We start from the raw sequence: 23,442 nt of genomic DNA on the forward strand, positions 1-23,442 counted from the left end.
CAGCTCAGGGGAGGGAAAATGAGGGGAAGAGACTTTGAATGGGACCCATCCATGCGGAATTTAGAGCTTGTTAGCAACCTTTTCCAAGATTGAAGTTGCTCAGAGATGGATCTCTTTGTGACTTTTGGCAATAAAAGTTTTAGTTACAAAGAGAGGGAATGTAGCATGATGGCCAAAGACAGACGGTCCATCTGGTGGGGGGGGGGGGGGGGGGAGGTTCCTTTGTGCTTTCTTTCCCATTTGGTGGTCCCTTCACACTGGAGACCATGGTTAAGAGTAGTTCTTGCTATTGCCCACTATTCACTTCCTACCCTGGATTCAATACCTCTTGACGACATACCTGCGATGAATAATTCACTGGGTGCACATCATATATTTTGTTGCACTCACCTCTTTGTAACAAATACATGTGTACGTTGTTGTCTTTTTCAAAAATGTGCGTTTCTGCATTTTTTGTAAAAGCTATTTTTCATTCTCAGGCCTGTGACACTGCCGCTGCTTAACTGATTTGTATCAGTGCTGCGCAGGTTGACACCCTTTTTCTCTCTTTGTTTCCTTCCATGGAACGCACTTTGCTCAGCATCTCCCAAGACAGTCCGACTGAGATCAGTTAATCACTGTGTAGGGAATTGCAAGTACACAATCTTGTCTTGCTGCTCTCTGTGCAGCGCTGTAATAAACCAAGCTTCCTAAAAAGTGTCCTTGCTGATCTTATTATAAGAATTCAATTGCCTTGGTGAGGGTGAAACTTGCTCTTTTTTTAATCTGTGTTTGCTTTCCTTTCTTGGATGCCCTTGCACGTCACCAGCCCTGACCAAGATGTTGAGTGGTGATCTGATTACTGACCTCCCATCAATATCTCACTGCAACAGGCCACAGACAGGCAGAAGAAAATGCCTGAGGTGACATTTATTTTCGCTCCTCTCTTGTGCGGGAAAATACTGATCTCTGCTTCTTGCCACTGCTCAGTAGTGTTAATCCAATTGGGAACTCCAAGGGCATGATGGTGTTGACTTGCATCCCACTTGTTTGTGCAGCAATACATTGCAAGTACCACATTTAGTGCTACCATGCTGTTGAGAACTAATTTCCATAAGACCAAGAGGCACTGACCTGATATACCTGGCGCACAACAGGCTTAGCAGATCCAACTGAGCCACATCAAGTACTGGCGGGGCCCCGCTCTCCTCTGAACATAACTCCAGGATTAACCTGGCGAACAACGATAGCCCACAGCTTCTTTTCTCCATTGCCAAGCATCTGCTCAAACCCCTCTCCCCTGCCCCTCCACCCTTCGCCACAACAGCAATTGCATAAAGCTCACGGACGTCTTTGTCCGAAGACAGAGGCCGTCTGTTAAGCTGCCAATGCTGTTTCCCCGACCCTTCCATTTCCCTGAACCTACATCTTTCTCAAGTTTGTTTGCTATCTTTCATGTCCTCTCCGAGCTCACCTCATCCATGTGACCCACCTTTGGTTCGCTTGACCCTCAATTGCACAGAACCTCTGCCCACCCAACTACCCTTCCCGACCTCCAAGCTAGTTGACATTGTAAATGGTTTCCTTTTCTCAAGGCACTGCCCTTCCTTTCAAAACCGCTCTCTTCACACAAAAAAACCTCGGCTCTTCTGTCCTTGCAAATGACTGCCCCATCTCCAACCTCCCTTGGCTTCCTACCAGCATAGAGCAGCAGTCATGCTCAGGAATGGCTGACATCGGAGGCGGGCAGCGTTTGTGCTTTACGCACGTCAAATATAAGTATCCGGGGCCAAGAGTATTACACTGAGCTAAACTGATACTTGGATCCCCAAATAAAAAGGATACTTTATATAGAGGCTATCCATAGTCACGCTGGAGATTGCCTTTGGTTATTTACAGCTAAGAATGAGTTTATTGTGTGAGTAGAGCTGCCCATTAGGACATGCTTACAAAATATGAAAATAAAATCAGTTTGCTCCAACAAAATTAGGTGTGCCCACACCTCTGAGTTTTATGTTTAATTGAAATAATTAAAAATGTGTCCTAATGTCATCTCATAGGCGGTCCATCGAACGAGGACGACTTGCTTCCACGAGTTCACAGGTGTTTCGATGAAGGACCCGATGTTCCAGTCCTGAACTCCAATTGAGGGGGTGGAAGATGCCTTTACGTGAATTATTTTTTTAACGTGTGGTGACCGTTGCACACCAGCCACCACACGGGCTCGACAGAGCTAGGTCTTGGTCCAGTGGCAAGGGTTAACCAAGATGACTGGAGACCAGCTCTGCTGCATGGACCTAGCGCGTACACATCGCAGTGTGGGCTGGCCCGTGCTGCCCCTGGGCCCCATACCCTCATCTGTCGCACCTCCGCCACAAACACTCGCTGCTCCTCCGCCCCGACCTTCCCACTTAATGTGTTAATATACCTGCAACACCTACCCCGCTCCTCCCTTCAGGCCTCTCTGGCAGACATTGTTCTTCAACCAAGAGATGCATGGTACAGGGACCTTTCTCTCAGATTTCACACCATCCTTTTGCAGAGACACCTTGTACCAGAACCACCTCCAGGCAGCCTGTTGCGATGTGATAGTCACTGTGTGGAATTTCAGTTACCAGTTTCCATCCTGCCACACCATAGCCCAATACATTAACCCAGCAAAGAATCATATCACGATTCCAACCGAACACCACACTATTTCAAAAGGGTAATGTTTTCTTTCATTGTGTTGTTGGCTTTAAAACACTGCCTTGTATTCAGACTGCTAGTAATTTTTATGCCAATGCAGCCATTCAGAAAATGGCAATCTAGATATTTAGGTTACTTGGGATTTTATGCTAATTCTCATTCAGATCGAAGTATAATACCGTGATAAATCTTGTACGTTAGTGAACTAAAACCATAAATTGACCCAGTTAGTTTGGGGCAAAGGGGTCGCTTAACTGCCCCAGAGAGCTGTGGAGGCTGGGTCATTGAATATATTTAAGGCAGCGATGGACAGATGTTTGAGTGATAAGGGAGTAAAGGGTTATGGGGAGCGGGCAGGGAAGAGGAGCTGAGTCCATGATCTTATTGAATGGCGGAGCAGGCTCGAGGGGCCAAATGGCCTACTCCTGTTCCTATTTCTTATGCAACTTAAATTACACTTGATATGTATATGCACTTTCAAAAGGTATTTAATAAAGTACCGCATATTGGGCTTGTTAACACAATCGAAGCCCATAGGATAAAAGTGGGTACAAAATTGGCTGAGGGATAGAAAACAGAGTTGTAGTGATTGCCTACTTTTTGGATTGGAGTGAGGTATACAATGGCATTCCCCAAGGTTCAGTACTAGGACCACTGCTGTTTTTGATGTACATTAATGACTTGGACTTGGGATATCTGGCACAATTTTGAAATTTGTCAATGGCACGAAACTTGGAAGTGTAGTAAACAGTGAGGGTAGGAAAAATGGGGAGAGACAATGCAAGCTAAATGGTGCAATATAAAAGGGGGTGCAAGCAATAGAGACACTTGGGCACAAATGTTTGAAGGCGGCAGTACTGGTTTACATTGCAGTTAATAAAGCATGTGGGATCTTGGGCTTTATAACTAGGGGCAAAGAGTACAAAAGCCAGGAAGTTATGCTAAACCTGTATAAAACACTGGTTTGGCCCCAGATGGAGTATTGTGTCCACACTTTACGAAGGATGTGACGGCTTTGGAGAGGGTGCAGAAGAGATTTGCTAGAATGGTTCCAGGGATGAGGGATTACAGTTACGTGGATAGACTAGAGAAGCTGGTGGTGTTCTCCTTGGAGCAGAGAAGGCTAAGAGGCAGTTTGATAGAGGGGGTTAAAATCATGAAGGATCTAGTTGGAGTAAATAAAGAAAAACTGTTTTCAATGGCTGAAGGCTCGATAACAGGATGCACAGATTTACGGTGATTGGCAAAAGAACCAGAGGCGGCATGAAGTAAATCTTTTTTGCGCAACGAGTGGTTAGGATTTGGAATACACTGCCTTACACTGCCTGATAAGGTGGTGAATACAGATTCAGTAGTAGCCTTCAAAAAGGAATGCATAAATACTTGAAGGAAAAAAAAATGCAGGGATTATGGAGAACGAGCAGGTGAGTGGGACTAACTGGTCTTCGAAGAGCTGGCGCAGACTCAATGGGCCGAATGGCGGCCTTCTGTGCTGTACTCTTCTATATTCTCCATATTGCAAGTTGTATGACACAAGCACTGCACATCCCACTCATACCAGACATAATAATGCTGACAGATTAAAGCCAGCATGATTCCAGTCATATTTTTTTTCAAACACACCTGACTCAATTTATGGGTTAAAGTGTGAATGGCATACTGATGCATTTGGAAGTATTGAGCATTAATATAAAAAACAACTCCAGCATTGTGTGGCACAGCCTGCACAATAAACTCTGCAACATATTATATTGGTGCAGTACTTGGAATGCACACATCACTCTGAGTACGTGTAATATTTACATGGTGGAAATGTTTTCTCTGTTGCAATTGGCATAATTCAAGCCACCTTCTACTTGAATATATTAAGGCTAACGGGACCCAAGAGATAAAGATGTGCCACATGTGACTAAACTTCCAGAAACTGAAAGTTGCACCCTTGATGAACAACCAAAAAGCTTCAAATCTACCAATATAACTGGCATTGAGGGGGGGAAGGAAAGAGGTGACTGGCATGAAGGAAGTTTTTTTTTTAAAACAGTGGAGACACAAATGAGGAAAAACCACTTTACTTCAAGGCCAAACCAAATATTGCAGGTATAGTAAATTTCACTTGTACCTTTCTATATTTTTGCAATGCCACAATCGTTCCAGTCACTCCTGGAACAATAGAACCATTAAAACCCAAAAATACGGCTGTAGCAATGTGTGGTATCTGACAATGACTTTATTTTCTTAAAATGTCATTTGTTCTGTTCACAGGTCATCAAAGCTGATTACTGAGCTCAGGGCGGTATTGTCACACAAAGGACTGTCCTCCAGATGATGCTGTGTAGCAGATGCCACCTCAGCCATGGGTTAACTGAATTCCAGCTAACCCAGCCCCCACAAAAAGATGTCCAGAAGACTGGAGAGCTCCAATTGGCAATGTCCTAATGCAGATTATTAGAAGGTTGCTGATTTTCCACTAATGTGAGCAGATAGGCCAAAGAGCCATCTGCTGTGCCAACCATTTTCAGCTCTATCACATAACATTGTGCAAAGTATTGGCAATGTGTAGCTGCATAGTGTGATATGTGTGCGCACTGAGTCCGTGCAGTAGAGCTGCTCTCCAGTTGTCTTTGGTAATCCTTGCCACTGGACCAAGACCTAGCTCTGTCAAGCCCGTGTGGTGGCTGGTGTGCAACGGCCACCCCACGTTAAAAAAATCCACGCACAGGCATCTTCCACCCTTGAGGATGTAGTTCGGGTTCTTCTTTCGAAACACCTGTGAACTCATCCTTTTTTTGGCGTGGAAGCAAGTCATCCTCGTTTCGAGGGACCGTCTGAGTACCAGACCAAATACCGCAATAGCCATTTTTAGAAGCCTAATGAAGTGGGTTCATACCTTTCCCCAACAGACTCTAAAGTAGGAAGGGTGTTGATCGCCCAACATATGTCTCATGGCTATCATGTCCCCCATCTGTTAGTGTGGAAGCTCCAGATTATAAGAAATAGGATATCTCTGTCTTAAATTTATTCAATGACCCAGCTTCCATTATGCAGCATATCCCAGTACAGGGACAGATGAAGGATCTTCCTGTTCAGCAGCCAAGTTTAGATTTCTATGGATGACCTGGTTGGTGTTCATTTGTCCTCACCCAAGAATACATCATCCTGTGTTTCATCACTGCCCTTCTCAAGGGCTGGATTCAGGAGAGGCTGAAGTGGAGATGCAAATGTTTCTTTTGGACTGCACATGTTCTAGAATTGCAGAAGGTTTGATGCAGAGGGCAATGAGGCGCTCAATACCATATAACTTTGCAAAGTGATGTTAGTTAACAGATGACGAAAAACATCTTGTGCACTCCTGCATTTATTTATTCATCATAAAAATTTACTGAACAATTCTGCTTCAGAGAGATGCTTACTCCCTCATCAAAGTTTGAAATATTTGGGAATCACGCTCAGTTTGGAGGTAGTTATAGGGTATTGCTTTATGGCTTCTGTGTTGTGATTTGGATCAATTTATTATATTCCACTTCATTTTTTGCAACCTTTTTTGGGCCACTGATATGTTTAAGGAAATCCTGGGCATTGTATATCATTTTATGTGCCTTGTGGCTTTTATTTGCAACTATGGCCCAAGCTCCTTGCATCCTTCTGCAATTGGAGAATCAGCATTTTTACTAAAAGGATACCTTTTATGTTTGACTAAAATAAACAATTAGGAAAAATGTGACTGTCACTGCAATTTGCACCAGCATCACCCTCTCCGCCAGTCTCTACCGTAGCAATCTGAAGCATCCATGTAGGAGGTACAGATTGCCTTTCTGCTTCTGTTACGGGCGGGGGTTCCGCTGCATATCTGTCAGGAGCTGCCTCATGCTCCAGTGCAAACTCGAGCCATCAGCCTACCACAGATCTGAGTAGCAGATTCCTCCAAATCATCTGGCATCTGCCTCACAATGTCACAGACTGTCCCCAGTGCATTCATGTACATATGATGCTCTGCAACTTTTTAGAAGCAGACACCGAGATCTGGATCCCCAGGCACGTCAGCCATGTGGTGATGTCTCTCGACCCTCTGGTCAGCATTGTCTTCCACTTCAAATTCTCCGCCACCTCCTTTAGCCTTTCCTATGCACGTGCTTCATGTTTCACTCTCTGCACCTCCCTCTTTTTACTGTTTGTTATCTGTGGGCTTCTGCTTGGGAGGGAGAGAGTGATTGACAATGTGTGATGATGTGCTGCCAGAGCTGGAAGCAGAGGAATGTGGGTTTTCACCTTCGTCCTCTGCTGCTGCTTTCTCTTCGGGTACATCTAGAGGAGGAGAAAAAGAAAGAGATATATTTGCGTTTATATAACGCCTTTCATAACCTCTGGGCATCCCAAAGCGCTTTACAGCCAATGAGGTACTTTTTAAGTGTAACATAGAAACATAGAAAATAAGTGCAGGAGTAGGCCATTCGGCCCTTCGAGCCTGCACCACCATTCAATATGATCATGCAACTTCAGTACCCCATTCTTGCTTTCTCTCCATACCCCTTGATCCCTTTAGCCATAAGGGTCACATCTAACTCCCCTTTGAATATATCTGTAGTCACTGTTGTAATGTAGGAAACCAGCAGTTTGCACATAGCAAGGTTCCACAACAATGAGAATGTCCTTTTGTTTGCCATGAGATGCAATAAAGCCCAGAAGTCAGTAAGCAGATCATAATGGGGGTGATAACTGATGCACGCTAAAAAAACAATTCAATACCCATGTGAGCTTTTAGTGGGGGGAATGCATGCAGGACATTGAGTGAAGGAAGATTTCTAGGTGAAAACTGAAGTTAGCCTCCAGGGCATTAATGGTAAGCAATTCATGCACGTTTAATGATATGAGGGCAGTTTGCTATAAATGGCTAACATGTACAGTACCGTGTCATCTTTGAAGGTGTCGTTGGCTCCTCTTATCTTAGTAGACTCAGTAAGATCATTTAATTATTTGTGATAGTGAATTGCCATGCATAAGCTTAAAGCATTGGCTGTCACTGCCTTGGCTGCCCCCTGCTATTATAATTCTCTCCTTTCAGGTCTGGCACACTTGGGTCCAAACAGGGCAGCCCTCTGCTGCCTAACTTATGAGGGAAGATCTTCAGCTGCATCATTAGAAGACCAGGGGGCTCTGTGTCCTCCAGCAGACCCCTCAAACCTCCGCAAACATTGCTTGCTTGCAAGCGAAATTGTGCTGTTGTTTCCTTTAAGATTTCCTCTTGCACTGTCTTGTTTTAAGCTGCTGCAAGCCTTGAAATGCTGCAGCTTGACACAAATTCCAGGCCCTCCCTCCCTCCCTGTGGGTCATGCTGCCAATCAAAGGTGGCAATACCAGCAGGAGCTTGCCTGAATTAGGCTGACCCCAGAAACCATGGCAGACAGGTGGAAATGGCACCCTGAAGGAAATCTGGGCTTATCTCTCGGTATATTCAATGCTCTTGGGTGAGTGCTTAGTGCAATTACTAACACACAACTGTTGGAAATGTCTTAATGCCTGACAGTACGAACATAGCCCCTATCATTTTTTGTTTTGTTTTATCCGTCACTGTTTTGCTTTCATGTTTATTGATTTGTCTAGAATCTGGCAATCCTTGTGTGTGCTATATCAGGGACGTGTCCAATTTACTCAGACAGCCGTCTCAATTACTCTAGCTAGTCCAGACTAAGGTTTTATTAGCCATGAAAAAAATATTCAAAATCAGTTGAATGTATCAGCTTTAAAATTTAACGACTATGAAGACCCAGCAGTACATAAAACTGTTCAGGTTTTAAGCTGCCAAATCTTTTCAGTGAACCAACTGATGCTAAGCCAAAGGGCTTTTTGCATTTTGATTTTTACATTAACCTTCCATTAAAAATTATCACGGCTATCATCACAAAGTATCGTAGCCAATAAATTAGCATTTTATGAGACATGTAAAACAAGTATTTACGATTTGCTAATGTGACTGTCTTTCATGCTGAACCAGCTTCTGTGTCAATTTTATTCAATGCTCCTCACCTTTTTAGGTCTGTTCGTGATTTTAGACTAGAGGCTTTTATGTATTCACCTCCAAACCAAATGGGTTGGCATTATGTTATATAAAGGGAAGATGCTCAAATAAAGTGGGTAACCTTTTTAATTGAAAAGATAAATAATGTTCACCTTGTTTTTAGTTCTGATTCAAAGATAACGCTGATTTCTGAAGCCTTGTTGGTGTCCAAATGTCAGTTAGAGGCAACCTTATCAGGATAAATGCCGCCTTTATTTTGCAACAAACCTGAAATTTAATTATAGCACTTTCTGTACTTTGCAAATCAAAACCCGGTATAAAAAGAACATTATCAGTGAAATGTAAGTACTTATTTAGAGAACTACCCTGGCTCTGTTATTTAACAATCAGCACAAAGATGTAATACTCCAAGTTCTGTCCAGTGTCCTGGTGAAAGACTAGAATTCCATTGATGAAGGTTGTGTGTTTTTTTCATGTGCATATAATATCCTAATTATTAAATTTGCCATGATGCAAATATTTCCCTTTGCTACCAGAACAAACTTCTAGTTTAACCCTTCTCCATTACAAGTTTATATTCAGGCTCAAATAAACTAGACAACTGCCACCAGTAACATTTCGGTGATTGAACTGCATTTCAGAGTGCTGCATTTCAGTCAAAATGTTAACAGAATGACTACATTTTCCATCAAATGCTGAAATGGCAATGCAGCTTTGTAGTACCCCGACTAGTGTGTTTATTACGAGTGGTTTTCAGAACACAGTGAGGTGGTAAATTGTGTGTACTAATAGGGTTGTCACTGATAGTAATTTATTGAAGTCTAGTAGTTGACCCAATGTGTGAACGAATAGTCGATTATTAAGCACAGAAGAGCTCTCAGCTCTGCCTGAGCAAATGTTTGACCTTAAAAAAAAAATCAAATGCTCCTAATATTGAAATCGATTTGTTGCTGCTGAAGCAAGATCCGACCGTATATTCTCTGTGATTGTTCTGCAGCCTCTTGAGAATTTGTTAGAATATCTTTCATATAAAATTTATGTATTTCAAATTGTTAGTGAATGTTTGCGCATCACTGAATTTCTGTCTCTCTCTCATCTCTCAAATATGCTAAACTAATTGAAGGTGTGTTTGTTTTTGTTGTTAGATTAACTATATTTTGGAATCCAGAGCAAGTTCAGCACGAGCAGACTACCAAGCTCAAAAACAAAGGAAACTTAGCAGAAGAACAAGCTTCAGCTTTCAGAAGGACAAAAAATCAGGACAGTAGCGTCAGCCTCAGTACAAACTGTCCAGACAATTCCGCTGAGGAAGGTCCCCCGCGGTCTCATGGATGGGAGATAGAACCATGACGTTGTACCTGTCCAGGCTGCCAAAAGTAGAGCAGAGCAAAGAAAACTTATTAAAATTTGGAAGAGACGTTTAGATCTCTTGCTATTCATGTGTTCAGAGGATCCTAAGCTTCCTGTTTGGGATGCAGGCTCTTGCCTCCAAGGTTCTTCCTCTTGACAAGCAGCCATATCAGAGAAAGAAAATGCAAGTGGCTAGGTTTGGTTCCCTGTGCTTTGATTCATTGGGAGGGTCCACCTATATAATCACCTAAGGAATATGGATACAATGAATTGCACTGTCTGACAAGTGACTTTACACTGGTGTCGTAGCTTGTCACATGATCAAAGATGAAAGTAATCGTGGTACAAAACCATAAAATTTCCTTTTTTGATTCTTTTAAAAACAATTACTGGACAAATAGTTTAACAGTTTTTTCTTAACAGCTGAATAATAAAATTTTTTATGACCTGCGAAGGAAATAAACATTAGTTTTTACTGTGACCTGTAAATGTTCCTGCATTGTACCTGCTAACTGTAATATAATGACAAAGCACTGTGTAAGAAATAGCTGGTATTATTTCAGACTGTCATTTGAGGACAGTATGGGAATGTATAATATGTTTAAAACATTTTTTTCTTTCTGGCAAAATGTATAAAAATCTTCAGTTTCCAAAAAAGTCTCATTTTTAGTTGGAATATTCTTTATCAAGCAATTTTTAGATGGCTTCAAATTATCAACACACCACAGTTAAGCCAGGAACTGCTGCTGATTCAGACAATTGAATCTTTTCATTTCTGGCGATCAGGATTCACATTCACTCTAAAATGAAGATAATTTCCACATCCGCCATTTCACTGGCACAAATCTGGTTCTCAGCTGAGTTTAATAAATTCAACCACTTGTCGCATTTCTGCAGTATTTCATGACTTTGCTTAAACAAAATGAAGTTAACTGAGGTCCGAGGTCTCAAATGAAATGTGCATCACTTGACATTGAGTCAATATCAAGACTGAAGCCATCCTGCTCGGTTCCTGCCTAAATCTCCACACATCTTGGCACCCAACTCCCTCCTTCTCTGGCATGTTTCCTCAGACTAAACCTGATGGTGCACAACCTTGTTCAACTCTGCACGGAACTTTAAATCCCACATCGCTGCCACCACCAAGACTGCCTATTTCTAGCTCCACTGCTTTTGAAATGCTTATCCAGGCCTTTTGTTACATAGAAACATAGAAAATAGGTGCAGGAGTAGGCCATTCGGCCCTTCGAGCCTGCACCATCATTCAATATGATCATAGCTGATCATTTTTGCAACCTCAGTACCCCATTCCTGCTTTCTCTCCATACCCCTTGATCCCTTTAGCCGTAAGGGCCACATCTAACTCCCTTTTGAATGTATCTAACGAACTGGCCTCTCCAACTTTCTGTGGTAGAGAATTCCACAGGTTTGCAGAATCAATTGCTCGACTGCTCACCTTGCTGACCTCCCCAGTTCTTACCTTAACCAACTGTACCTCCTCGAAAACTCGGCCACATGTATCTTATCCTGGGCTACTTCATGTTCCTATATAACTCCTGTGCTCACCAGCATCTGCTGCATACCTACGCATCAACTTCAAAATCTTTGACCTTGTCTTCAAATCTCTCCATGGCCTTACCTCTCCCTATATGTGCACACTCATATTCAGCCTTGTGTTCCTCCTGTACACACCTTCCACTCAGCTGGTTCTGACCTCCTTTGCATTAGTTCTTTTTCAGTACTGTTTGAATGCAGAACCTCAGCTGTGTGGGCCCAGCACTCGAGCACTCGTGCATCCTCCCTTCCCCCAGCCCCACCCCGCTAGCTCTCTGCCTTTCTTCAAAGCTTACTTCGATTTTGGTTTTGGTCACCAACACTACTACTCCTTCCTATGGTAAGCTGGTAAGAAGACTCTGCACAATCCTTTGAACCGCTGGCAGCGGTGCAACGGAGAGGCTTGCTCGGCTACGATGTGGGTCTGGAGTCACATATAGGCCAGACCCGATAAGCTCCCTCAAAGACATTAGTGAACCAGTAGTTTTTTTTAATGACAATACAACAGCTTCATGGCAGCTGAGGAGGACAAAAAAGGGTTTAATTAGGTGGGGGAAAATAGAGTATGAGAAGAAGCTTGCTGGGAACATAAAAACTGACTGCAAAAGCTTCTATATGTGAAGAGAAAAAGATTAGTGAAAACAAACGTAGGTCCCTTGCAGTCAAATTCAGGTGAATTTATAATGGGGAACAAAAAAATGGCTTACCAGTTAAACAAATACTTTGGTTCTGTCTTCACGAAGGAAGACACAAATAACCTTCCGGAAATATGAGGGGACCGAAGGTCTAGTGAGAAGGAGGAACTGAAGGAAATCTTTATTAGGCGGGAAATTGTGTTAGGGAAATTGATGGGATTGAAGACCGATAGTCTGCATCCCAGAGTACTTAAGGAAGTAGCCCTAGAAATAGTGGATGCATTGGTGATCATTTTCCAACAGTCCATTGACTCTGGACCGGTTCCTATGGACTGGAGGATAGCTAATGTAACAACTTTTAAGAAAGGAGGGAGAGAAAAAACGGGTAATTATAGACCGGTTAGCCTGACATTAGTAGTGGGGAAAATGTTGGAATCAATTATTAAAGATGAAATAGCAACACATTTGGAAAGCAGTGACTGGATCGGTCCAAGTCAACATGGATTTATGAAAGGGAAATCCTGCTTGACAAACCTTAGAGAATTTTTTGAGGATGTAACTGGTAGAGTGGACAAGGGAGAACCAGTGGATGTGGTGTCTTTGATCTTTCAAAAGGCTTTTGACAAGGTCCCATACAAGAGATTGATGTGCAGAATTAAAGCACATGGTATTGGGGGTAATGTACTGACGTGGATAGAGAACTGGTTGGCAGTCAGGAAGCAGAGAATTTGGATAAACGGGTCCTTTTCAGAATGGCAGGCAGTGACTAGTGGGGTGCTGCAGTGCTCAGTGCTGGGACCCTAGCTCTGTACAAAATACATTCATGATTTGGATGAGGGAATTGAGTGTAATATCTACAAGTTTGCAGATGGCACTAAACTGGGTGGTAAGCTGTGAGGAGGATGCTGAAAGGCTGCAGGGTGACTTGGACAGGTTAGGTGAGTGGGCAAATGCGTGGCAGATGCAGTATAATGTGGATAAATATGAGGTTATCCACTTTGGTGGCAAAAACACAAAGGCAGAATATTATCTAAATGGTGGCAGATTAGGAAAAGGGGAGGTGCAATGAGACCTGGGTGTCATGGTACATCAGTCATTGAAAGTTGGCATGCAGGTACAGCAGACGGTGAAGAAGGCAAATGGTATGTTGGCCTTCATAGCTAGGGGTTTGGAGTATAGGAGCAAGGAGGTCTTACTGCAGTTGTATAGGGCCTTAGTGAGGCCTCACCTGGAATATTATGTTCAGTTTTGGTCGTCTAATCTGAGGAAGGATGTTCTTGCTATTGAGGGAGTGCAGTGAATGTTCACCAGACTTATTCCTGGGATGGCAGGACTGACATATGAGGAGAGACTGGATTGACTAGGCCTGTATTCGCTGGAGTTTAGAAGGATGAGAGGGTATCTCATAGAAAAATATAAAATTCTAACGGGACTGGACAGATTAGATGCAGGAAGAATGTTCCCGATGTTGGGGAAGTCCAGAACCAGGGAACATAGTCTAAGGATAAGGGGTAAGCCATTTAGGACTGAGATGAGGAGAAACTTCTTCACTCAGAGCATTGTTAACCTGTGGAATTCCCTACCGCAGTGAGTTGTTGATGCCAGTTCATTGGATATGTTCAAGAGGGAGTTAGATATGGCCCTTATGGCTAAAGGAATCAAGGGGTATGGAGAGAAAGCAGGAAAGGGGTACTGAGGGAATGATCAGCGATGATCTTATTGAATGGTGGTGCAGGCTCGAAGGGCCAAATGGCCTACTCCTGCACCTATTTTTTATGTTTCTATGGTCACTTTTATTTCCAGGTATTAACATCTCTTAAACTTTATTTGCAGATATGAAAATTTCTAAAACTGCCATGGTGGGATTTGAACTCGCGCTCTCTGGATCATCAATCCAAGCTTCTGGATTGTTAGTCCAGTGCATAACCACCACGCTATCATTTTAACTCATTACTCATCAGCACAGCTGCAGGAGAAAGTGCACTGCTTTGGAATGGTTTTATTGTTTCGGGGATTCTGATCATGTTATTTTGGACGAGACACTTTCTCACTTTCTCGCTCTCTCCCACCACCACAGCCCCCCACCCCAGCTTTCTCCTTCCCTCTATCTTAAACCGGAAACCTTGAAGGACAACACATTTTCTTGCTAGACCTTTAGAAATAATTTTCTTGAGAGATATTTTTCTTGACTTATCACAGTGAAGTCTGGACTATTAGTATTACCGGTGTACATATTTTGGATTGAAACTACACTGCACTAATATGCAAGTCAATCTGCTACGTTGATATAGTTTGCACTTTCATGGGTATTTTAATCTACAATTGCAATAAAATCTATCAGATTTGCCCTCAATCATGTATATGCCAGCATGCTGATAAAATACCTTAATGGTCAACCCTCAAGTACTTTGCAATATGTCAACATAATTTCAATTTTACTTAGAAATACAGATATTCTGGTAGCTAATTGCTTTCTTTAAAAAAAACTGCAATGTAAATTGTTTTTATGGGACATTATTGTTTTAAAGGGCTATAAAAGCCTTAATTTACTAACTTTCCCATTATGCGCTATCTCTTTTTCCATCACGCTAATGCTTATTTGATGATAAATGTTATATCAACAATATATTATTTGAGGTTGATTTAAAAGCAAAGCAATCATACTGATGAGATATTGGTTCGTATTCATTTCCTTTTCCACACACAAAGTTCCTGATGCCTGCTGTGAGTCAAGTGGAAGCACCCATTTCCTCACGGAAAGGAAAGACCTTGTAGTCCACACATGCTCAAGTGTACTTGAAATCTGGACACGCCCTCAAAGAATTTGAGGCTAGGACAATTGCAAATTTAAAACTGAGATTGATAGGTTTTTGTTAGGCATGGGTATTAAGGGTTACGGAACCAAAGGCATGTAGATTGAGTTGGTATGCAGATCTGCCATAGTGTAGTTGAATAGCGGAACAGGCTCAAGGGGCTGAATGGCCTACTCCTGCTGCCCAATCACTAGTTTTGCAGCAGCGCTTGATGGAACCTTTAGTACAGTTGCCTGCCCCCGGCCATAAATGGTCTGTTTCCATTTTTCTTTATTTTGTCTTTGCTTTTTCAATTTTTCCGGCATTGTTTCTGAACCCCTGTCAATTATTTTATTTTCGTCTATCCTTTTTAAATCTCCCAAGTACTGCTCACTGGCTCCCGACTAGTTTTTCACTATTCCGACTGTCGAGCTGGTTTTTCTGATACAAGGCAGTACTTCGTCATCGAATGGTGCTCCGTTTGACAACATTCGACAGATCAGTGGACCAGCTGACCATATTTAAAATTCAGTATTGCCAATGTTAATGGCTGATTTACCGCCGCACTTTCCCGGGGCTGGCTGATACTTGGCATTTCTTCTTGCAGACTTATCAGGCCGCAGTTCTTTGCTCCTGTGGCAAAAGGTTGAGAATGATCATTCAGAGTGTAATTCATGTATGACCTCCTGCATGGTCTTGGCCGAGGCTTGTAATCTTACTCTGGTTGAAGAGCTTCCCAGATGTGCACCAGGATATAAAATATATGCATTAAGAAGCATATGTGTGAAGATTTATCATTAATCTGAATGCATAATCCAGGAAAATCTCATGAAAGTAAAATGCTTAATTTTAACTTCCTCTCAATTACCTAGTTGAAGTTGCCAGTGTGCCAAATTACTGGCATCCTACATCTCTAGCACAGCACATTGGTAAACTGACAGGGCCACTTTGCTTTGTCTCTTTTAATTGTGACTTTGCTTGGATATATCTTTGCCTCTATCCCTTATCTTTCTTGACCACTTTCTATTTTATAGTTCCCATTTTTTCTGATACTCCATATAAAGATAATTGATGAAATTGGAACCCATTCAGGGAGTACCCCAGACATTGGGGACTTGTGTATCTGACACGTGCAGAAACCTACCACTGTCCAGAAATTCACACCGAGAATTGTTGTTTGCCTAATATGGGGTATGTTCTCTTTCTTCCCCCTCCCCTCAAATAAAGACATGTGTAAGTCCAGAGAGCTTAGGGACCCTAAAGTGTTCACTGGGAAACTGCTGGGGCTTAACCAGAATTAACCAGTGATTAAAAACAATAGGTAGTTCAAAATGCATATTGAACAAAAGTGGAAAAAAATGAACATGCCGGCTTCAAACAACTGGTACATAATTGTGCAGGGAAATGAGGTTTCAAGTGGGTTCAGACATTTTCTTAAAAATGATAAATGCTGGTAACACAGATCACCTTTAGCTATTTTCTGATGCAAGTTTTCTGCTGATGAGCCATGTTATTAACTCTAATTTTATCAGACCTTCCTGCTATTAAAACAATTTTCTTAATGCTACCTTACTTGCCACTGACAATAAATAGTATGGTGTTCACATAAACATATCGAGCCAACTACAGTGGATTTGGGAACCTTGCAAGAGTTGCACTGTGGCATCCCCAAATTGTGGTTGTCGAACTCTGAAATTTACATTTTTTTTAAATTACAATTTATCTAATCTATTGATTTATTTAATTCCAAAGGCATGGCATAAGAAAGGAAGCCCTAGTTATATTCAGACAGGGTTCATATCCCCATTCGTCGATCTTGCCAAAGCCCTACTTAAATCCTCACTTTCACAAGGCGAATCCAAATATCTCCAGAGCCGAAATTTTAATCTGGAGACGGGTCGGGAGCAGGGTGGAATAGGGTCGAAGGTGGCTAGAAAACAGTTGGGAAACCTATGATTAACAATCTAAGCTCTGTTTCCCGCCTACAGCCAGCCAGATGGAGAGGCTGGCTGGCTGTGAGCAGGTAGGTCTGCAGGATTAGGCTACAGAGAGCAGGAATCTGTCCGGGGCTGGGGAGGACCTGGGCCAGAGAAGCATCTGGGGGGGGGGGGGGAAAAAGAGGCCACGGAGAGATGGGAGGTCAGAGGGTGATTGGAGGCCTCGTGGGAGTGAGGTCTGGGGGTTTTCGGAGGCCTTTTGGGGGGGGGGGGAGACGGGGCCGCTGGATCCAGGAGGTAAGTGAAGAGACACTTCCTGGATCTGGCATTCCTCCCCTTACCATAGCTGGCGGGTTCCCCGAGGCCTGAGAAACCTGACCAGCCAGAGTTAAATTTGCAATGGTGGTTAAATATGAGGCACGCCAGCCTCATTATAATGTTGAAACGGGCGACCCATCTCCTGGCAGCGGGTTGGCTGCCCACCCCTGTTAAAACCAGAGGTGGGCGGTTTGAGGCCGGGATTCAGTTTTCCAACGCTTTAACCTCCCACCCGACCTGATCAGTGTGTATAAGGTGGCCAACAGCTACCAGACCCTTGACCAGCGCAATTAGTGCGCAAACGATTTTGAAAAAATTGCTTGAGTCAATCCTGTACAGGTACCCATCAGAGATAGGGATCGTCTGATGCCATGTACCAATAGGTCCTGACCATGAACGATCACAGGAGAAAAGCATCAAAATGCCCAAAACCATTTAGTGCTGTGTAAGCGTCAATTTGGCTTGCAGCTTCAGAGAGTAGTTTCAATTCTCATTTTGTATCCTGAGCCTACATACTGCTGGGCCCTGCATTGTTAAAGAAGCGATTTGCCAGAGACTTCAAATGGGGCATAAAATACTTGGCACCGAAATAGTCAGTGTCAGAAAGCAACGACTTCTACAGTGTGAAGGAAGGAGGGGAGTCAATGGACACTAATGAAGCAGCTGACCAGAAAATAGCATTTTACCAAGCCGGGTCGTGTGTCACCTGGCTCCCCCGCACCAGCTGGAGAATGGTACATAGGTGTAATATAAAATGGAGGAAAACTATGAAAATGGAGGCACTCTCAGTTGTTTTTTTTCAATTTGGCACTGACCCTCTCTGTAAGGTGATGTTCTTGAAACTGAAGTTGGAATCAGTCAAATATCTGAAGTGGTTTGATAACAATTGTTTGGGAAGCATTTCTTTAGCTTTTGCCAAGTGGAAAATTCTACCAGGTACCAATTAGTCCTGACCATGAAATAATTACAGTCGGGTGAGAGCCGCAGACAGAGAATATAATTGGAGCAGTACTGGAGTGTCCGAGGATCCATAAGAGATCAGGTCTGATGCTTCTACTAGAGCATCAAATAGAGTATTGGTGTGTGTATAAATGTAATGATCAATATAAGAAGGGACCTTGCCGTTTTCAATGCTGCTGCAATCTCCTCTTGTGTCCTGACCACAAATTTCTACCATTCATTACAAAGTGTGTTTTGCTCAGGGTGACTACAGATTGCTACGTTTAGCTGCTTACCTTCCCTACTTTGTTTCGTAATCAGGAGAATTCAAAGGCCTTTACCTGATTTTAATATAAATTATCCATTGCTTGTGCATCTTGACAAAAAGTGCCCTGTCCTGTCACATTGTTGGGTAGAGTTATGAGCAGCAAAAAATTGGTTTTGTTTCAGAAATATTTAAAATATTGTTGCGAGGTTTCCTCGTTTGAGCACTTGAAATTCTTCTGAAATGAAACCAATGTCACTTGAGAAGTTTATCCTGCCGGAATTTGTCTCCCTCTAACTGCCCTGATTAAAACTTCTGTATTATTAGGCTCCTGCCCTTTACATGTTGTATTTAATTCTACAGAGGCTTATTATGTGTACCCGGTGAGGACTGTAACACAATGAGGCCAGAATGTCCTCCCATGGCAAGGCAGTTTTAAATGGAACCATCTTAATGGTAAATGTTTTAGTTTTAAAAGCATCAGACTCTGAGAAGCCGAGAAAATGATACAACAGTGTTCACCGTGCGAATAGCGGCTGGTGCAAAGCTTGATTCCGGTGGTCCTGAGAATGCCACATTGACTTGTCTCCAGATTCCTATTACAGGCCTGACATTGTTAGACAGTAACGCAGTAACCTTTTGGGCCAGGGCAAGGACATTGGGGTCCATCGAGCCTACTCTTTCAAACCACCCATCGGATTCCATGCTGAACACACAGCCTGACATTCCTTTTCCCAATAGAAAGTTATCAAGTCCTTTTTTTAAAAAATCTTCCATGGCTTTTAGTTTCACCCCTGGCCTCACTAATCTGCCAATTCTATCACCCTACATAAGAACATAAGAAATAGGAGCAAGAGTAAACCATGTGGCCCCTCGAGCCTGCTCCGCTATTTAATACGATCATGGCTGATCTGATCATGGACTCGGGTCCATTTCCCTGCCCGCTCCCCGTAACCCCTTTATTCTCTTATTGGTTAAGAAACTGTCTATCTCTGTCTTAAATTTATTCAATGTCCCAGCTTCCACAGCTCTCTGAGGCAGTGAATTTCACAGATTTACAACCCTCTGAGAGAAGAAATTCCTCCTCATTTCTGTTTTAAATGGGCGGCTCCTTATTCTAAGATCATGCCCCCTAGTTCTAGTCTCCTCTATCAGTGGAAACATCTTCTCTGCATCCACCTTGTCAAGCCCCCTCATAACCTTATACATTTTGATAAGATCACCTCTCATTCTTCTGAATTCCAATGAGTAGAGGCCCAACCTACTCAACCTTTCCTCATAAGTCAACCCCCTCATCTCCAGAATCAATCTGGTCAACCTTCTCTGACCTGCCTCCAAAGCAAGTATATCCTTTCTTAAATATGGAAACTAAAACTGTACCAGTATGATAAGTGTGGCCTCACCAATACCCTCTCACTAAAATAAGTTGCCCAAAATTCCTATTTTCTTAATTTTAAACTGTGAGCCCTAGTGCTCAAATCCTGTGCCTGGCAAAAGAACAGAGCTCCATCCAAATTCTCCATACTGTGAGAATTTTAACAACTGCTAACAAGTCTCTCCTCATCCTTCTCCTCCCAAGTCCCAGGGTAGACGATCTTTCCTCGTAACTCAGCCTAAGTTCAGGAACTAGGCCCATAGCCCTCCTCTATATAAATAATTCTACATTTTTTTATTTATTATGGAGATCGACACTGAACACTACAGCTGCCCTGATATAACGTCAACATAATCCCCTCAAACCTGTAAATCAGGCCTTTAGTTTTACATCCCAACATTTTATTTACTTTCTTCACCACCTGCAAACAGTTGTACAGTTTCATGTTCTAGTTCATGCCATCTTGTTCCCTCCCTGTATATTTCAGTATTTTATATGCCCGTTCTTTCTCCCGAATGCCTTCCATGACTGCCACACTCATTCATGTTGATTTTATTCTCCTGTTACGTCATCAGTTAATTTCTGGGATATATTGCCTCTGCAGTGTAAAGAATATCTTATTAAAACACTCCCATTGTCCCTCCACATCTTTCCCTTTAAATAATTCTTCCCTTTTGTTCTCCACCTATCTCTACCGATGGAGGATTGAGTGAGGTTGGCTTGAGTCAGGCAGTAATCGGCCTTTTCTGTGCAACTTCTCTGACATGACCTGTTGGCAGAGGTCTTGCCCCTGAAACTGGTGGCTAACATGGCTAAGTTTCCTCCACAAGCCACTTGCTCCATAATGACTTCTTTGACTGGATCTCGGAGAGGTAAGGTGGCATGCACATGGTAGAGGAAGTGAGTGAGGACGAAAGGAAAAAGGAGAGCATGAGACTGGAATCCAGCCCACAAGAGAAAGCACCGAAGGAAAGAGCAAAAGACTGTACCTGAACAATATCGTCCCAGGGGAAAAGAGTGCAGGAATCTGTGAAGGAAGACATCAAACACTAAGTAGTTCAGTAAATTCCTGCTTCTGGTCTGTTTCACAAAATTCTACTCGCATATCAGGAACTCATGGTGAAATATTACTAAGAATTTTTGGTCGCGCAAATTGTAACAGGGCCATCACTCATTGTTAAACCTTCCTGTGAAGCAGAAAGGTTCTCCATGATGGTAAAAGAGTGCATTTTGTTTGCAGGCAAATTTTAAACCTCCTTATATGATGGTTGATATTTCTGATTGACACAATGGAAGTATCCGCTGAAAATGAAGAATGGGACTGTTCCCAAGCTTCACCGCAGAATATATTTATTCCAGTACTATTTAGAATTATGCAAGGGATGCGTTTTTTTTTCTCTCAATAAGCCCATGTAACCCTTACCTATATTCGGCTGATTTGTGACAGAATGCTTCCTGCTACATCCCTGTCTGTGTTTCACCCCTGCTTTTTGCAACCAATCAGGGCTCAGAAATCTAAAGATTAAATAGAAGTCCCAATGGCTCAAGTACATCTCACTAAGATAACTATGTTTAGGGTCCAGAGATAATGGAAGATATTAGCAATTAGAAGATAATTGGTCCTGTATTGATCATGTAACTGGTTGTCCTGTGAGTACCTCAGGTTCTTAACGAGTAAACTTTGCAAGAAATATCACTTAGCGAAGTGAATAGCTAATAAATTTGGCTAATAGAACTGTTAGCAGTACAACTAGATATCTTTTTTTTACATTTTCAAATGTTACTGAACAAAAGTGAACTTTTTGGAAGAAACCAAACATGCAGCTTTCTTTATTTACAAATAGCTTTGAGGTTGTCTATTGTGTGCGAGAGCCAAGATTTGTCGGCTAATTTTTCCCCTCTTCCGAAGGATAAGGGTGGCAAGTGGTCTACCCGATGTGGTCCTTATTCGTGTGAGAGGCTGAGTGACAGCAAGTTCTTTGACTACAGCTGAAGCTGTCCTTACCTTATGACTGCATGTGTGTCCTTCCAGCAAGCGGGGTGGGTGGGGGTGGGGGGTCGTTAGATAATAATTAGGAGCAGGAGCCCCGGTCGAATGTCTCCTCCCATCTCTGAAGCTAATTATAATATGCCTATTGCTGGTTTCAGCTAAGATTGTCTAACTCGGGACAGCCTGGCGATCAAACCTGAAAGTTTTCAGGCCTGTATTATTCTGTAAACTATTGTATCTCAAGTCTGAACTTACCTGGACATCTGGCTTTATGGGAACCTGAGCTCAGACACAACAACAACAACTTGTATTTATATTGCATCTTTAACATAGTAAAAGGTCCCAAGGTGCTTCATTCATTCATTCATTCATGGGCAGTCCCTCGAAATCGAGGAAGACTTGCTTCCACTCAAAGTGAGTTCTCAGGTGGCTGTACACTCCAATGTGGAAATTACAGTCTCTGTCACAGGTGGGGCAGACAATGAAGGAAAGGATGGGTGAGGAGCCTGGTTTGCCGCACGCTCCTTCCGTTGTCTGCGCTTGATTTCTGCATGTCCTCGGCGACGAGACTCGAGGTGCTCAGCGCCCTCCCGGATGCTCTTCCTCCATTTTGGGCAGTCTTGGGCCAGGAATTCCCAGAGGCCGGTGGGGATGTTGCACTTTGTCAAGTGTTGTAAGTGTTCACAGCAGTGTTATAAGGCAAAAAAATCTGACACCGAGCCACATAAGGAGATATTAGGGCAGGTGACCAAAAGCTTGGCCAAAGAGGGAGGCTTTAAGGGGCGTCTTACAGGAGGAGCGGGAATTCCGGAGCTTGGGGCCTAGACAACAGGAGGCACGGCCACCGATGGTTGAGCGATTATAATTAGGGATGCTCAAGAGGGCAGAATTAGAGGAGCGCAGACATCTCGCAGAAACGTTTGACTATTGTCTCCACATGGTTTAGACTTTCTGGAGAGGAGAGTGAAACATTTGAAAAGTCGGTTTTAGTTATTATTGGCAAATGTTGCTCTGCTTGCCTTTCTTTCACTTTATTCAAATGAAAGATGTTTTGGATTATTGATATGTTTTCGTAGATGTGAGCCTAAACCGTCATTCCTTCTGAAATTGGAATTGAGCAGGCCACATCTCGACTAATGTACAAAAGATTACTGAAGGCCCCATTTTCCCTTTTCAGCCAGGCTGTTTTCATTCAGTGAATGGAACTTGGAGCCGGGTCCCTCCTGTGAATACTTGAGTTTATGTTTCCTACAGATGTTGATGAATGTTGCTGTTTGTCAGTGGTTAGAGCTGTGGTTTGTTTTATTTTTTTCTGGTGGAAGAAGCCTTGTATCGTACTGTTGACTGGAACATTTGTCAGTGGGATCGGCAAAGGAGAACGTAGAGCTAATGAACATTTATTCCCTTTTGGATTCGCGTTCCAAACAATGCAACAACATCTGGGATACTGTGCTGAGCCAGTATCCCGTGAGGATGGGGACAGTATCACAGCAGCTTATGAGCAACTGTACATGATCTGAGCAGAGTGTCGTGGCATTCATTGTTTGCACTGTGATCTTCCAATGAAGGTGTTTGAAGCCAGTTTGTCTCTTCTTTCATCATAAAGA

General features: G+C 42.8%; 1 protein-coding gene across 4 annotated transcripts in view; it reads left to right on the forward strand.

Annotated features, from left to right (window-relative positions):
* Window positions 1–10,690, forward strand: part of mapkap1 (MAPK associated protein 1) — a 253,838-nt gene extending 243,148 nt beyond the window's left edge. For 3 of the 4 annotated variants that reach the window (XM_070862643.1, XM_070862641.1, XM_070862642.1), the window contains one exon: window positions 9,826–10,687. In XM_070862643.1, coding sequence (XP_070718744.1) covers window positions 9,826–9,948 — 123 coding nt within the window. In that variant the 3' untranslated portion in view covers window positions 9,949–10,687. Of the gene's footprint in view, window positions 1–9,825 lie in introns of all 4 variants that reach the window. The other variant, XM_070862645.1, reaches the window with a different exon arrangement.
* The last annotated feature ends 12,752 nt before the right edge of the window (window positions 10,691–23,442 follow it).

The sequence above is a fragment of the Pristiophorus japonicus genome, chromosome 20 (genome assembly GCF_044704955.1).
Source record: "Pristiophorus japonicus isolate sPriJap1 chromosome 20, sPriJap1.hap1, whole genome shotgun sequence".
Taxonomy (NCBI): domain Eukaryota; kingdom Metazoa; phylum Chordata; class Chondrichthyes; family Pristiophoridae; genus Pristiophorus; species Pristiophorus japonicus.